This window comes from Oreochromis niloticus, linkage group LG9 (genome assembly GCF_001858045.2).
Source record: "Oreochromis niloticus isolate F11D_XX linkage group LG9, O_niloticus_UMD_NMBU, whole genome shotgun sequence".
Taxonomy (NCBI): Eukaryota; Metazoa; Chordata; class Actinopteri; order Cichliformes; family Cichlidae; genus Oreochromis; species Oreochromis niloticus.
In genome coordinates, this window is record NC_031974.2 from 21,812,460 (window position 1) to 21,828,040 (window position 15,581).

The 15,581-nt window shown below is 40.1% G+C and overlaps 4 protein-coding genes across 5 annotated transcripts in view; 3 read left to right on the forward strand and 1 right to left on the reverse strand.

Annotated features, from left to right (window-relative positions):
- The first annotated feature begins 916 nt into the window (after positions 1 to 916).
- Positions 917 to 3,361, forward strand: msrb2 (methionine sulfoxide reductase B2). The gene is made up of 5 exons (XM_003443503.5): positions 917 to 1,181; positions 1,568 to 1,665; positions 2,090 to 2,166; positions 2,336 to 2,483; positions 2,651 to 3,361. Exons 1-5 carry the CDS (start codon positions 1,067 to 1,069, stop codon positions 2,774 to 2,776), a joined length of 564 nt encoding a protein of 187 aa, XP_003443551.1. The 5' UTR covers positions 917 to 1,066; the 3' UTR covers positions 2,777 to 3,361.
- A 165-nt stretch (positions 3,362 to 3,526) lies between these two features.
- On the forward strand, positions 3,527 to 7,990 carry c8g (complement component 8, gamma polypeptide). Its single transcript, XM_003443504.5, has 7 exons — positions 3,527 to 3,879; positions 4,759 to 4,904; positions 5,403 to 5,473; positions 5,550 to 5,657; positions 5,773 to 5,877; positions 6,210 to 6,245; positions 7,849 to 7,990. The coding sequence occupies exons 1-7, from the start codon at positions 3,697 to 3,699 to the stop codon at positions 7,866 to 7,868; spliced, it is 669 nt and encodes a 222-aa protein (XP_003443552.1). The 5' UTR covers positions 3,527 to 3,696; the 3' UTR covers positions 7,869 to 7,990.
- A 1,132-nt stretch (positions 7,991 to 9,122) lies between these two features.
- On the forward strand, positions 9,123 to 10,655 carry LOC100712094 (lipocalin). The gene is made up of 6 exons (XM_003443505.5): positions 9,123 to 9,292; positions 9,458 to 9,597; positions 9,711 to 9,790; positions 9,876 to 9,989; positions 10,083 to 10,184; positions 10,268 to 10,655. The coding sequence occupies exons 1-6, from the start codon at positions 9,197 to 9,199 to the stop codon at positions 10,285 to 10,287; spliced, it is 552 nt and encodes a 183-aa protein (XP_003443553.1). The 5' UTR covers positions 9,123 to 9,196; the 3' UTR covers positions 10,288 to 10,655.
- A 1,007-nt stretch (positions 10,656 to 11,662) lies between these two features.
- Positions 11,663 to 15,581, reverse strand: part of cntnap2a (contactin associated protein 2a) — a 348,699-nt gene continuing 344,780 nt past the window's right edge. For both annotated transcript variants that reach the window (XM_005471745.4, XM_005471746.4), the window contains 2 exons: positions 15,059 to 15,130; positions 11,663 to 14,088 (listed from right to left, as the gene is read on the reverse strand). In XM_005471745.4, the coding sequence (XP_005471802.1) occupies positions 13,889 to 14,088; positions 15,059 to 15,130 (272 nt within the window). In that variant the 3' untranslated portion in view covers positions 11,663 to 13,888. The remainder of the gene's footprint in view (positions 14,089 to 15,058; positions 15,131 to 15,581) is intronic.

Genomic DNA, 15,581 nt, shown 5'->3' on the forward strand with positions numbered 1-15,581 from the left:
AAATCCCAGTAGATCAGCAGTTTCTGAAATACTCATACCAGCCCATCTGGCACCAACAACTAGGGCCAGATTTAGGGACTTAAATCACATTTCTTCTTTTCGTTCTTCTTTTTTATGCTCAATTTGAACTTCAGCAGGTTGTTTTGATCATGTATAAATGTGCTGAGTAGCTACCATCTGATAACTCATTAGATTTTTGCATTAAGTAACAGTAATAATAATACCAATTAGTATTCAAATAGACATCAGCAAAGATGGCTGTGAACAGCAGATAGTAGATGGAAATGGAAACACTAAGAGTTGTAATCCCCAAACCGGAAGAGTAGCTCCAACAGATTCCAAGCACAACATCAGAGGTCTTGGTGCTGAAGAGTGCAGTCCCAGGAGCAACCACGATATTGCGCAGAACCCTCAAAGTCCCCTTAAGTGGACCCGAGCCTGAGGATCCCATTCATACCACCTCTCAGGGGATGAGCTGGAGATTTTATATACATGTGTATATTTGTGTAATAGACTGGCAAATAGCCAATATTCGCTATTAACTAAAGCAGAGCATACAGGAGCAGCCTAAATAAATAACAATAAATAAGAAATGCTGGAGAAATCTTTTCATGTTTCATGTCTCTAAAAGAACTAAAAAAAATATGGCTTACCTATTTGAATGTCATATTTTTAAATCAACAAATATGTCGGTATCAGTCTTAAAAAAATCTAAAATAGAAAATCTAAAATTAAATTATCTAAAATCTAGATTAGATTAGATTTTTAATTGTTTTTTTTTTTAAATATTATATACATATAATATTTTAATATGCAGACTCCCATTCAGCAGCGCTTACTGCGCTATTTGCACAGTGCTGGCAATAAAATATGAACTCCATCCACTTTGACCTTTGTAGCTTCAGTTGTGTTTTGTGACCGTGTAACCCCGCTAACAGCCCGGATAAGCCGAGCGAGGACCAGCCCAAACTCGCCGCGGCGTGAAAAATCTCGATGGGACAAGTTCGCTTGACTCCACTGAAAGCTGCACTTGACTTTAGTCGCACTTGACTCCACTGGAGCAAACATGTCTCGTTTCGTCCGCCGGATTGTCGCTGTTGCCTCTCAACACGCCACAGCCAGAGCTGCAGAGTTACCGAGGAGGATCCCCGGAATAATCCGTCCCGTGTCCACATCTCAAGGTACCGTGAGCGAACTTCTGATTTATATCAGCGCTGTACTTGAGCTACAGCTCCCTGCACCATCATGCACGGATGTTTACTATTAGAGCTTCTACATCTCTGTTTGAAAGCATATTTCAAAAGTTAAGTGGAAATTATCTGAGATCAGGTTGTTTATATTTTAGTCTTAGTTATTCTTTAAGAATATATTTCCAAGCAGCCTCATTTTCTCAGGTTTACTCCAAATTGTTCAGAGTCTGTATTATTAATGGTAATGTGATCAGATAAGAAAATGCAGGAATTACAGGAAACTCTTCCACATAGCTGGTTTTAATGATCCACTGTCACACAAAAAAAATGTGGTTTAAACATGCATATCTAAAATGTCTGACCTTTGCTCTGTGCAGGCCTGCAGTCCCTCACACGTTACAGTGAGACTACAGACTGGCATAAAAAACTGACCCCAGAGCAGTATGTAGTCACCAGAGAGAAAGGAACTGAGGAGGTGAGTCCAGTGTATAAAAAAAAGCAAAACAAAAAACAGTATAATTATTATGTAACCTAATGCCAAAGAAGCTTTGTGTTCAGAATTAATAAGTGGAAGTTTACATGTGCAGATAAGCACGCCAGCACTTATCTTACTTTCTCAGAGTGACATACATTATCTTGTCAACAGCAACACATTCTCAGGTGGACTTTGATCTGCACAGTATCACAACGACACACTTTTACTACGTTATGAGTGAAATACAGCCCGAAAAATGAAACGCAGAGATATTTCAGATTGTTATAACAGGACTAAGGACAAGTCATTGTATTGCACTTACAAAACCAGGGTGCTGAAGAACACACAGGTAGTAAAATGAGCTGTATTTCTGCTCCTTACATTGTGATCTGGTGTGTGTGTGTGTATTTGTGGATGTTCTCAGCCCTTTAGTGGGATCTACCTGAACCATTTTGAAGTGGGGATGTATCACTGTGTCTGCTGTGATGCTCCACTCTTCAGGTAATACATCTAACCAATAAAGGGGTATGCACATTGTCTGGACTGGACCATAATCTTTTATTAAACCTGAAAAAATTAGGGCTTACTGGTATAAGAGGATTTTGCTGTTTGCTCATTTTGTAAAAAAATCAGCAGGTGTTTACTAAACTATTCCTTCCTTTCTTCATAGCTCCGAGGCTAAGTATGACTCCGGGACAGGCTGGCCAGCATTCAATGAGGCTCACGGGACATGGGAGGGTGATGAAAGCCACACCTCCATCATTCGGCGCCCTGACAACAGCCTGGGCAGCCCTGGGACAGAAGTCCTTTGTAAAAATGTGAGTTGTGCTCAGGAACCAAAAGAAGCCAAGGTTTCGTTCAGTTTAGCTGTGATACTTGCTGTTGTTTGTGCTATAAAGCAGAGATTAAAGTAAAAAATGTGCACAAACCAAACCAGACTTGTGTAGTTCTGACTTTTTTGTGTTTGTGTGTCTGTGTCACACAGTGCGATGCCCACCTTGGCCACGTGTTTGATGATGGACCAGACCCAACAGGACAGCGCTTCTGCATCAACAGTGTTGCCCTCACATTTAAAACCAGAGAAAACAACAAACCTGATGAGGATGAGTGAAACTGATGGACTTAATCAAAAGATAAAAAAAAAAACAGGACCAGTTTAAAGAACTTCCCTTCTGTTTTTTGTGTTGTTTTTTTTAAAAAGTGAAAAGCTATGTGAGGTGCAGTGGGATGAACTGTGGGTTAAACTGGAAGTGAATTGAACCCAGTTTTATATTGCATATGTTAATGGATATATGGACTGGAGAGATGTCTACACAGGACAGGACTACAGGACACACAGTAAATAATTTTTCTGCTCCAATAATCTTTTTTGTGTTCCCTCCTGGTCACTGGTGTTTTTACTGTTTACTAATCTTTGTTAAGTAATTTGCCTTAACTGTCATCTGAATGAAGGTCTTCTCATATGAGCCACTTGGAACACATGTGTTTTTAACAGCATTGTAATGTTTAGCATATTTCCATGTGGGTTGACTTGTTGTTCTGCAGGATTGCAAAAACATTGCTGTGTTTTTGGTTTGTAATCTGGAGTTGTGTGTACATATCCAGCTGAAGTCTTTGATAGGAATCATGCAAACATGACCGATCCTTTTTTTTTTTCAATAAATGCACGTCTGAATCCGGTGCTGTGCTGCGATGACCCCCGATGTTTGCTGGTAATTTATTGCCGCCTCCTGTTGTTCAAAAGTGCACACCACACCACTTTAGTATGGCCTCATCTCTACCATGAAGTTAATATTTAACTCAGCAGGCCATCCTCTGTTTCACACTGTTTGTCTCTGGGACTCTGTTTGTTGATCCATATCTTCTGGGTATATGTGTTGCAAGTTGAGTAAAGCAGAAAGAGAACAGCTGAAGGGAGAAACAGAGCAGGGTGGACAGAAAACCTATAAAACAAAAACAAGAATTTAGAAAAAAGAAAATTAAAAGGGGGGCGTAGAACAAGAACACAGATTCTTACCTGTCAGCGATACAATGGCTGGACTATGGCGTTGCATACTTGCAGTGGTGATGCTGATGTGCGTGCACCTCTGGGATTCTGCTGAGGCTGTAGGTGGAGCTAAGAGTCGACCCCGACCCCAAAGACGACCTCCCAAGAAGCCAAAGATCACACCTATTGACCTGACCCAACCCGAACAAGACATAGACATAGAAAGGGTAAGAAACAAGATAAAGAAGCTGAATTTTTTCACTACTGCTGCACTGGGCCCTGGCTGCTCAATTCAATTCAATTTATATAGTACCAAATGACATCAGCAGTACTTGATCTTTTTCTTTTTTTTTTAGTTAAACTGATCTTTTTAACCTTCAGCTGAAGACAGTGAGATTCATGAAAAAGCTGCACTGCCCAGAGACCGACTGTTTCCAGGCAGTCGCAGACATCGCCAACACAGCAGATAGCTCTGTGTGCTGTTATTTTACCTCTGAGCACTGTTTTTTTTTATTGTTGTATTGTGTCACAGTATGATATACAAAAAGGACTGCAGAAGAATCTGTGGAAACTATGTGAAAGTAACTTAATGGTGGATGAGTCAATATAAACATAAGAAAATAGCCAGAAAATGATTTTACTGCTTTGATTAGATCATGAGACATACAAAAAAAAGCTCCCTGTCTCACTGGTCTAAGAATAATCCAACATGTTTTTGTTCTTATATTCTATGTGGACTCGAAGTAAAGTATTCAGAGACTTGAACATGTCAAAGGCCAGTTCTGAGAAGCCTTTGTTCTTCAAACTTTCGATCACCGTGAAAGCTTTGATTTTTATGGATTACTGTGGGGGGCTGATGATGCAGGCAAACTTGCATAATTGTGTCAATATTGTGTTTGAGGCAATGAGGGAATTTTTCTGTGCAGGTGAACGGATATGAATGTGATAGAGCATGACATTTAAAAGAAATGTTATAGTTTTTGTTTTGACAGTGGAACATTTCTGGAATTTTGATTTCAGCGGGATGGGATGAATTAGACAAAAATATTGATTTTGAGATATTTTGAAATCTTGTTTTTTCCTTTCTCTGATTGCATGTGTCCTAGATGCTGGGAACATGGTACCTGCTTAATACTGCCTCCAAATGCTCTTACCTGATAAATCACGGGACCAAGGTGGAGCCAACAGTAATCACCATTACTCGTACCGCTACCTCTAATGAAACGCTGTCTGTTAGCACCAAAACAAGGCAGTGAGTACAGCTGCACATGTTGCTGATTCTTCAGTATGTTTTTTGCTTTCTTTCTATTTTTTTGGCAGCAGAGGGTGCCAATGTCTTGAATCCCTCATTCCATTCTTACTGATATTATTCCTTGCCATGTGTTTAATATTATTTATGCATCTTCAAAAGCAGGAAGAATGAGGTAGAACAGTTAAATCCGTCAGCTTTTCTGCTAACTATTTTTTGGCCAAACTGACCTAGAAGTATAATATCCCATTTAAATGGAAAAAATGTGGCTCGTGTTGTTTTTGGAGAACATTCTGTGAAAGCTTTTGTTGTTGTATGAGTGCTATGAAACCTTTCTGGCCTCAACAGAGAAAAAACAAGTTTTATTGATTAATTTGTCATGCACTGTCTGAAAAGTACAAAGTCTGAGACTTCTCTTCTCTTCTCTTCTCTTCTCTTCTCTTCTCTTCTCTTCTCTTCTCTTCTCTTCTCTTCTCTTCTCTTCTCTTCTCTTCTCTTCAGTAATCACCAGTGTTGGGAGATATTACAAGTCTATCATCTAACGTCAGTCCCAGGAAGACTGACACTGAAAGGTCAGTTTTTCTTCTTAGTGCCCCAGAATAAAGCAGGATCCTTTATGTACTTTGCTCTCTGTTCTCTTTATACCAGGATCTCGCCCTGAGCAGAATATTGAGATAGTGATTGGGGATACAGACTACAATTCCTATGCCATCATGTACTACCAGAAACAGGGCAAGATCACAATGAAACTCTATGGTAGGTTCCTCCTTCTCTTTTTTAGGTACTTTATATTGAACAGCACAGCACTATTGATGCTTTATTACTTTGGTAAATATGTTAAAGGGCTTTATGTGTTGTGCTGTGTTCGCAGGGAAGTCTGTGGACAATCTGCCAGAGCCGCTGCTAACCAAGTTTGAAGAGCTTGCTGCAAAACAGAATTTGCAGCGGGCCTACCACTTCCCCTTCCCCACCTACAGTATGGCTAATTTTACGCTTATCATACAGAATACTAATAGGAATCTTATTTCATGTAAGCTGGCATTTTGAAACACATGATGACTGCATAGCTAGACAAGCTCTGGATCTCTGATAGCTAAATTAACCAAAATAATATACCGTGCTACATTTGAGAACACAATCCAAATATTTTCTGAACACAGTGCATTGTAAAAAATAACACAACAACACACTACACATGTAGTAAATGACTGGTCAGAGTAAGTCACACTACTACCAGTCATATGTTCCTATATAGTAACCTCCCCAGAGGTCTAAATAATGGCATGTGAATGTATTTTTGCTTTCCAGGTCACTGCGGTGATGTGGATCGAGATCATGTGATCAGTAAGTTACATGCTGTTTTTTCTTTTTAAACATTTTTTTTAAAGTATTAACTTAAGTGTACATAAAACCGATCCCCCCAAAAGAAAGGGTGATAATGTTTAAATTTGTCACAAACAAAATGGCCAGACAGAAACAAGATAAACGTGTGAAATGCCACTGAGCCAAACTCATATTATTTTTCAGGTTTTTACTTACTGGTTTAGTATGCAGGCCTAGTGCTGACAAGTACATCCACGAGTAATTGCATTGCATTTCCCTAGCAAAGCTCTCATGATTTATTTCCTAGCATTTTTTCCCATATAGTGTAAGAAGCTTCGGCGATTCAGTGGAATATAATAAATAATGTTAACAAATTGTATTTATGCAGATTTTTTCTTAACAACATGCTTTACATAAAGAACTGCAAACAAGAATTAGTGGCACCGCAAATGAGCTGCAGCTTTGCGCTGTGACTGTGGCTCACGGCACTTTTTCCTCACATATTACTGGAGGAAAAAAAACACACTCGTCTCGATCTCTTTGCAGTACCTGGTTAATATGTTCTTTATAGTTTTCTATGTATTATCTAAGCTAAGCAGTATGTTATGAAAAATACAAGTTGTTGACTTAAAAAATTTAATTAAGCCAAAGGCAATAACCAGTGTGCAAAACAAAATGAGGAGAATAATTCAGATCCCCTTTGGGCAGTAACTTAAATGTTAATACGTACAATGTTTAATTGAAATAAATGAACAGTTTAAATGTATTAAATGCTGAAGCACAGCAACAGTGTACATTTAGTTTAGGCTAAAGCTCTCGACTAGTTTCCTGCAGTGTGATTTGATTTGAATAGCTTGAAAAATGTTGTGAAAGCTAAAATCACCATGTGATAACAGTACTTGCTCACTGGGGAAGAACTCGGTGAGTGCCTCCCTACTGACCTCCTCAGAATCACGTGATTTTTTGTGTACAGTAACTTTGAGAAATTTAATGAGGTCATGCAACCTGAAACTGAGTTTGACATTTTTGATCCCTCATAATTTCTTAAGTACAGCACACAGATGTGACATTTTCAATGCTAAAATACACATTCAAGCTCAACTAAATCAGTTTTGCATACTCTAAAGTCAAAATCTTGTTTTTGCTCAGAGCGCTTTTATTTTATGAGACAAATGGGTTAAATGGCAAAATATCACCAGTTAAATGTCTATAATGTAGATTAACAGAAGCATAAAGATTCTTCTCACCATGTGGGACATGTAGCTGGTCAAAGCAAGTTATAATCATGGCTAGAGCATGGTATCAAACATGTGGGTAAAAGAAAAAGACTTGACAGCTATAAGTAGGAAGATATCACAGATTATTTCTAAGTGGGAGACCCACTGTTGAATAACAGTATGACAGGTTTTTTTTTAAATGGCATCATGTATCACTTGGGGGAAAAAAAAGAAAAAGAAAAGTGCGCCAGACCTTCTCAGAAACAGTGCTGACTTTTGTTCCTGCAGGCTGTGCTCCTGCAGTCAGTTTTTAAAACGTTGTCAACATGTTATCTAACTTCCACTGCCTGCTGAAAAACATCAGCACGGTTTCTCTGTAATTTAACCTGGCATTCCTTGTTTAACAGATTGTGTTCCCACATGCTGAAGAGGCGGAGCTGAGGGACGATGGAGAGCAACGCTTTTGAATTTACCAAAGACTGAATTAGGGCCCTAACATTAAATGTCCTCAGCCACACATTGAATAAAAGGACATAAGAGTCAAATCAAGCTGTTGTTGAATGCTTTTAATTGTCCTTATTTGCTGTTTGCTAATCCTGTGGTGAGATGCAAGTGTCAACATGTGTTTTTTAATCCCAAGATTTACCATTGAGAGGTGAATGCGTGTTTTTGTTTTGTGCGTGAGGATGCAAAAATTGGAAGAGGAGGCCAGGAATGGAGATAATAAGGCCCAGATGTCACAAGGCTGGTTACAAAACTCACCGAAAGTGCCTCTTACCACTTCCCCTCGCTTCAACCGGCACCTCTGTGTGTGTGTGTGTGTGTGTGTCCCTGTTTGTGTGGATGTGTGAGTGTTTCATAACCAGCTGATTACAAGTCTGTGCTCGTCTGGTCTCATAACAGAGGAGAGGTTTGATAAGTCATCGGTACTTGTCAGCAAAAATAAAGAATTCACAGCTAATCAGCACTTTATGTAACAGGCAAATGATACAATACACAGAAACAAAGTCTACGGGGGATTTGTTCTAACATAAATGCAATATTTAAAGTTAAACACGTCAACAGTGCACGTTCCAACTCCCTGGTAGTTACAAAACTCAGAGGTTCTCACCCACATTCTGCATGCACCAAAGGTTTTATGAAACAATTAACACTGGAAAAAGTAAGTAAGTAAGAAAGAAAGAAACCAGTACAACGATGTGAGTCAGTGCTCAGAGGCTGCAAGGAACAATCAAGCCACTGTATGCAACACTGGCAAAGTTATTTATAAGAATGATTTTTATTTTTTTCACCTTGAAGTTCTTAAAAATCCCTGACCATGCAGGAAATACTGGATGCCAATGGTTTATCATATCCAGAAAAATGGAAAACACACTGATTTTATACATGTGACATTTTGATAGGCCAGGCATGCCTGGACACTAATGTTTAAAGGAAATTGGGGGGGGGGGTGTCTTAAAAGACCTCTATTATGCGACACGCACACCCCTCTCCCCCACAACCCCGTCCCTCCAACCCCTGTGTCCCGGCTCCATTCACACGTGCCAGTTGTGTAACAGCCGTGATTTGCCAGAGGGTTTTTTGTAATGGTGTAGCGAGCAGCAGGATTGTGGGGAGGGGGAGCGGGGAGGAGACAGAATGGGGGTAGGGCAGTACCCTGCAGCAAATATAAGAAGCCTCCACTTGCTCCGTCCCATCACACCACCTTGACGCTCCTGATCACTCCTTGCTGCTGAAGCTCAGACAGAAGAAGCCATGAAGAGCCCACTGCTGAGGATGCTGGCCGCCCTGGTGTGCGTGCTGGCTGCATGTGCAGATGTCATGCCCGTAAAAGACTTTAGCCTGGAGAAGGTAACAAAAACACGTTTGAAAAGGAAGAAAGAAGTTATTTGCATCTGTCTTTGGGTTGTTGCACAGACAAAAACAACCCCTCACTTTTAGAAAACAGAGGGGAAGCAGTAATGCAGTTGGGGTTTAGATAACCTCTTTTTAAACAGTGTTTGCTCTTTCTTACAGGTGGCGGGCAAGTGGTACATGGTTGGCTTTGCTACAAATGCTCAGTGGTTTGTGAACCACAAAGCAACCATGAAAATGGGGACTGCTTTCTTACAACCTACTGATGTAGGAGATCTGGACCTCTCTTACTCCAACCTGAAGTGAGTATAATCGTGCTTTCAAATTAAAATAAAATAAAATAAATTAAATGGCAATGATTGTCTTTTTTAGGGAGGATATCTAATAAACTGGTCATTTTTTTCCCCCATTTAAGTGCTGATGGCTCCTGCTGGAGAATGACTCACCTGGCTAAGAAAACAGACACTCCTGGACGCTTCACCTTCCACAGCCAAAGTGAGTAGAGATGCCTTTAACACCGCCCCAAAATCTGACATCTATTTAAATACTTAGATTTAACAGGATTTCTGTTACCCGCCAGATTGGAACAATGACAATGACATGCGCATTGTTGACGTCGTTTACGATGAGTATGCCGTGGTCCACACCATCAAGACAAAGAATGGGGTGTCCGAGGTCCTCAACAAGCTTTACAGTGAGTTTGTCTTACCAAAATAAGAGCAGCTTTCTAGGAATGCACTCCAGGATTTGCTCATTCTTGAAGAGCTCCGTCATTTTTTTATTGTAGGTCGCACTCCCGACACCAGCGCTGTCCTGCAGGAGAAGTTCACGCAGTTCTCTTTGGAGACTGGTGTCCTCGCTGAGAACATTGTTATGCTGCCCAAGAATGGTAAGTTAACAGTATCAACAATGTAAGTGATTCTGTGAGCGAGGCAGACCTTCGCTCACCAGCCTTTCTAATATGCGTTACAGGTGAGTGTCCCGACGCCTAAGGAGCCCAAATCTTCCATCTCAACAGCATCCCCCACCATATTCCTCCAACCCCTCTCCCCCTTACAGTCACGACTGCGGATTCACAAAGCTACACCCTGGGACAATGAACCTCAAACATTTCACTCTGTTTTCTGCTGCACACCAAAGAACAACCCTGATGAGCTCTCATACTTGTCAACATGCACATTAACTGGGTCATCAGAGTGGAACAATAAAGGCCTGATTGCAAGAAAAAAAAGGGACTGATGTACACGGAAATATTATAAGTTGTCTTTTGTAACTGCTGATTTCTTTTGCAGACTTTTTTTTTTTCTGTTTTCCAATAAACCTCAAAGCTAATAAAGCTGTTAAAAAGTGTCTGATTTCACAATAATTTCATGTGTGTGTTCTGTGAAGGTTTTTTTGGAAGCTACGTGAATATGTTAACACACACTGCTCCCTATCAGCTCATTGTCAGGTGTGCGAGAGTCAGTCCTTGTCAAAGGGTTTAAGGATGAGTTGCAGTTATGCAAATATGCGGCTGCGTATGATTTTAAGCAGCGATTCAATCGACAGACATGAAATGAAGATTATAATAACACAAACTGATTATGGGGCAGCTATATTGCTATTTAGTTCTGGATCATGGCAACAGTAATAACAACGACAAGACAATGCCTCGGTTCAAAGGTTTGGGCATACAAACAAACACAAAGTAATCAGAATTATTTAATTACCAGGCACGCTGGCCAAATCCCTCCTGAGGAAAAGGAGAGGAGCACTAAATTTCTGATGAGAGTAAGAGATATAAAGACCTGTCATCACTTTAAAATCAAACATGCTCAACCTAAGTGAGCACATTTATCTGCAACTTTATCGTCTTAAGGACACTTCAGTTCTTTTTTATGTAGCGCCTCATGCTTTGGGTACCTTTGTCAGCAAGTTCATATTTGATATACTTTCATATAATACTTATTACTGATTCTGAATATAATTCATCAGCTATGAGCTTTGAACGTTCTTTAATTTGGTGATCAGCTGTCATTAATCCTCAGTGTGTGTGCTCTGTAAATCTGGGTGACTAAGAAGGTGCACTGTCTGCCCACCAGAGGGCACCATATGACCTTCTGGAACTTCCACATTTGTTCATTACGGGCTTGCAATACAATCAAAAGGAAAAACTACATAGCATTTTTTTAAGTATTATATCAGTTTCATATAATTTTAACCTATATAAGTCAAACTAAAGCTAATGGGTTAGATTCTTCCATAGTCCCTGTTTCTTAATGGTTACATGGCTAAGATACAAAATGTTCCTTGAATATCTTTAGTACTGTCTTTGATGTGCATCATTAATCTGCGAATGTCTGAACAAGAAGAAGAAGACGAAGAAACTAAAGATCAAACACTCTTTATTGAACTCAAGATAACTGAAAGCAAAACATGTGGGTTAAGGTTTTGCCTGTCTGCGCTGATAATCAATTATCATCGCGGTTAAGTTCAAAACATATATCGAGGGTGAAGTTATGCATTTTAAAGTCTGAAAATCAAAATCCAAAAACAACAAAGCATCGGTAGAGTCACTTGTTTGCCCTACGGGATGCGACGTAAGAACAGATGAATTCTTGTTTGAGGCCTCAGTAGAAGGCAAGCTGAGCTCAGCAGCTGCTCCTAATGTCTCACATGAAGTGATCTACAGCAAGCGCTCGATCACGAGGCGATTCGTGATTCACTGTGCGAGCGCCGTGGGAGCAATTTGATCAAACAGACATACAAAATAAAGCAACTTCACAACAAAATAGAGTTGGCAGCAGGTTTCAGCTGTAACACGTCGTTCTGTAGAAGCCATGGTAAGGTAAACAGGTAAACATAAAAATAACATAAACATAAATAGATCTTGTACATGATTTGAATGCATGTTGGACCGCAGTTGCACGCTGCAGGGTGGCGCTCGTTTCTGCCTCCTCATCCTAAACATGTTGTTCTTGCAAACGAGCAAATGACTCATGCTTCATCAAACATGCATGTTGTTGTGTGCATGTGTGAGGGGAGGTGTAAGCTTGTGCGTTGAAGCTGCTACTGCTGCACAAATACTTGGAAAGTCTGGCTTTTTTTTTCAAATTTCAAAACAAGTTTTTTTTTCCAACCAAGGTTTTTCTGGGTAAGTGAACACAGCACCATTTAAATACAACATAAAAAACACCTGAAAACACTATTAAGTCAGATTTCGTGCAGCAGCAGTCACGTTTTTCTCGCAGGTTTGTGATAAGTAGTGTGAGGCAAGGCCAAACGGCTCAGCACCTTGAAGGCACGCTGGAATAATAAGCCAATTATCTTCTTAACTTCGTCCCAGGTGTTTTTCAGATATAAATTGATTTTTCATTTCACGCTGCTTCGCCCACTTAATGCCTAGAGTTTAGTGCATCGATAAAAACTCAGTACGCATCAGTCAAGCCGTTTGGTCTGGTCTTCGCGCATGCCCAAACGGCCCCTTCTAAAGCTCGTTTTGCCCTAATTCACCTACGCATATACGCACAGACGCATGCATGTGCTTTTAAAACTACAGCCCAACACTGGTTTCAGATGTATAAAAACAAAACAAAACAAAAAACCAACTCAAATATCAAATTGAACATGAAAATCTGACATAAGACTCAAGTGTTTGGCAAAGAAACAAACAAACATGGTGAAGCCCGCACGAGTAAAGGCTCGCAGTTTCACTCATTCCAAATTCAAAGAAAGCTGCCGTGACGATGATGATGAAGAAGATGGCGATGATGGCGTCATGATTTCCCCATCATGCACTGAGAAACCCCTCGGTGCCCTTCCACAGAAAGGAATGTCCCTTACAATCGAATGTCATAAGATTTAAACGTAAAGCTCTATATTTTACACGTTTATAATGCGACAGACGAGACGTGTGGCGCCACTCTCATATAGATATGAAATTTCTAATTTGCTTTATGCGTCTGACACTAAATAAATCTTTCGAGAAACGGGAGAAAATAATATCGTATTTACAAGGTGACTTTTGGCATCCATATTCAGTTCTATATTACCACGACATGAGTTATGTGACAAACTGGTGCATCTGCAGTTTGAAACAATAAAAAATGAAAAGAAGAAGAAAAAAGAAACAAAACAAAAACAGAGGTTTGGCATGTCGATTTGATCATTTTTGATATAAGATTTTTGTTAAAATATAAAATCAAAACGCAACAGGGACTGGCAATAAACCTTTGCTATCACACGACCCAGTAAGTATAATTATTTGTCATATACAGTATTCAAAGGACTCCTGAAAACTCCCAAGCACGATACAAAGAAGGACAAGCCGGTTAGTATATACATGTACAGTCTCTTACAGCTGTGCTCAGTTGAATAAGTGTCCCTTCCTTCTCTTTCTAATACTCTGGATATATAAAAAAAAGAACAAAACAAAAGGATTTCTGTACAGTCTTTCCCATTTTTCCAACCTTCCCTGGGAGATTATTGTCCTTTTGAATAGTCAATCCTCCATCCGTTCTGCGATTGGCCTTGAATTAAACCTCCTCTATCTCTGTGGCATCGGATGATCTGAAACATTGCTTTCCCTCTCTCAGAGTTCTTTCTGATTGGCTGTTAGATGAACCATTCCTTCTTTGATTCGTCAATGGTTTCTGGGTTGTCGGTGCCGATGATGGCCGTATCCGCTGATTCCGCGGCGGACTCCCCGCTGCCCTTTGCCTCGTTGGTGTGGTAAGTGCCTTTGTGACGGAACATGTAGCGGATCAGGAACACCAGAGTGCATAAGATGGTGAAGATCACCACTGCGATAATACCTGCAGTAGAGACAGAGAGGCTTTTTCAAATACTGCTACCAACCTGCTCCGACCATGAAATTCCTCATATGAGTCAATGTCTAAGCAAAGGCAAACACAGCTTGGTTCTGCCGTCTCAACTGGGAGATTAATGTAATTAAAATGTATGTAATGCAAGGTTTGTAATGTAATTAGAAACAGTAGTGAACTGTAGTCTGTTTTTGGTAGTTTTTGGACACAAAGAAGGAATTTGACTGTCACTTGAAAAGTATAAAGCAGACGTTTTTAATAGTTAACTATGATCAGAATGTTTGTGATGTAGCAGCTCATCTGGGTCACGATCCGTCACAACCACAGGTTATTGTAATGTGTAAGCACAGCGAGCAAATAAATAGTAAAAGGGGCACTGAGCACTCAAGACAATTTATACTACAAGCCTCATTCATCCAGTCACACACACATTTATACAAGTGCTTTTTTCATACCAAAACTCATTGTCTAACATTTACAAACACTCCAGTGGATGCATCAGGTGGCAGCTTGGGGTTCAGTATCTTGCCCAAAGAATCTTTGACCTGCAGACTAGAGTACCCAGGGATCGCCCCGTTCTACCTCCAGCCGTCCCGAGCGATAAAGCCCTGCTCAAATGTTTTTGGGCAAGACACTTACCCCTCCCAAAGTAAAAGCTAGTGAAGATCAAAAGGTGCTACATAAATGCCAACCATGTGGCTGTAGCTCAGGAGGCCGAGAAGGTCACCCACTATGCTCCAGTCTGCATGCCAAGGAAGATACAGCAAGATACTGAACCCAGAATTGCTCTCCGTTCCATTTATAGAGAGTACTTAGGCTATACTTAGAACTATATAATAAATTATTAATAAACTCACTGAAAACTTTAAAGACCTCTTAAATGTGGAAAATCAATTAGCAATAAAAAAACAACCACCTTTAAGCACTTTTAACTTGATGATATGATAATGGCACTTTGTACCTCCAATGATGGCAGAGTCCCTGTTGACTCCATCGGGAATCACTCTCTCCTCATTAAAGGGGAACACTGCATCTAAACAAAGAATGAGAGAAAGACACAAAAACAAGCTGAAACAACAGTGCACATGGAAATACCCAGCAGATCAGGAAAGTGCCTTTTATATACGTGCGATCTCTAACAACACAGAGCGTAATGGAGTCTCTGATCTTTTTCAGCAGTTAAAAGTCAAAAGGAACAAGTGGTTGGAAAATGTTTCGTGATTAATATTGGCAGTATTTTCATTTTCTGTACTAAAGCAAAAACAGGATGCTCTGTATTCATCTCTAGCTCGCTTTCACAGTGAGTCTTTGTCCTGTCTTCCTTCCCTCAACCCGACCGGGTTGTGGCAGATGGCTGCATGTCCATGAGCCTCTTTCTGCTCGAGGTTTCTTTCTGTTAACGGGAGTTTTTTCTTACTGCTGTCGCCAAAATGCATGTTCATGGGGGTCATATGAATTTTGGGGTTTTTCTCTGTATTATTGTA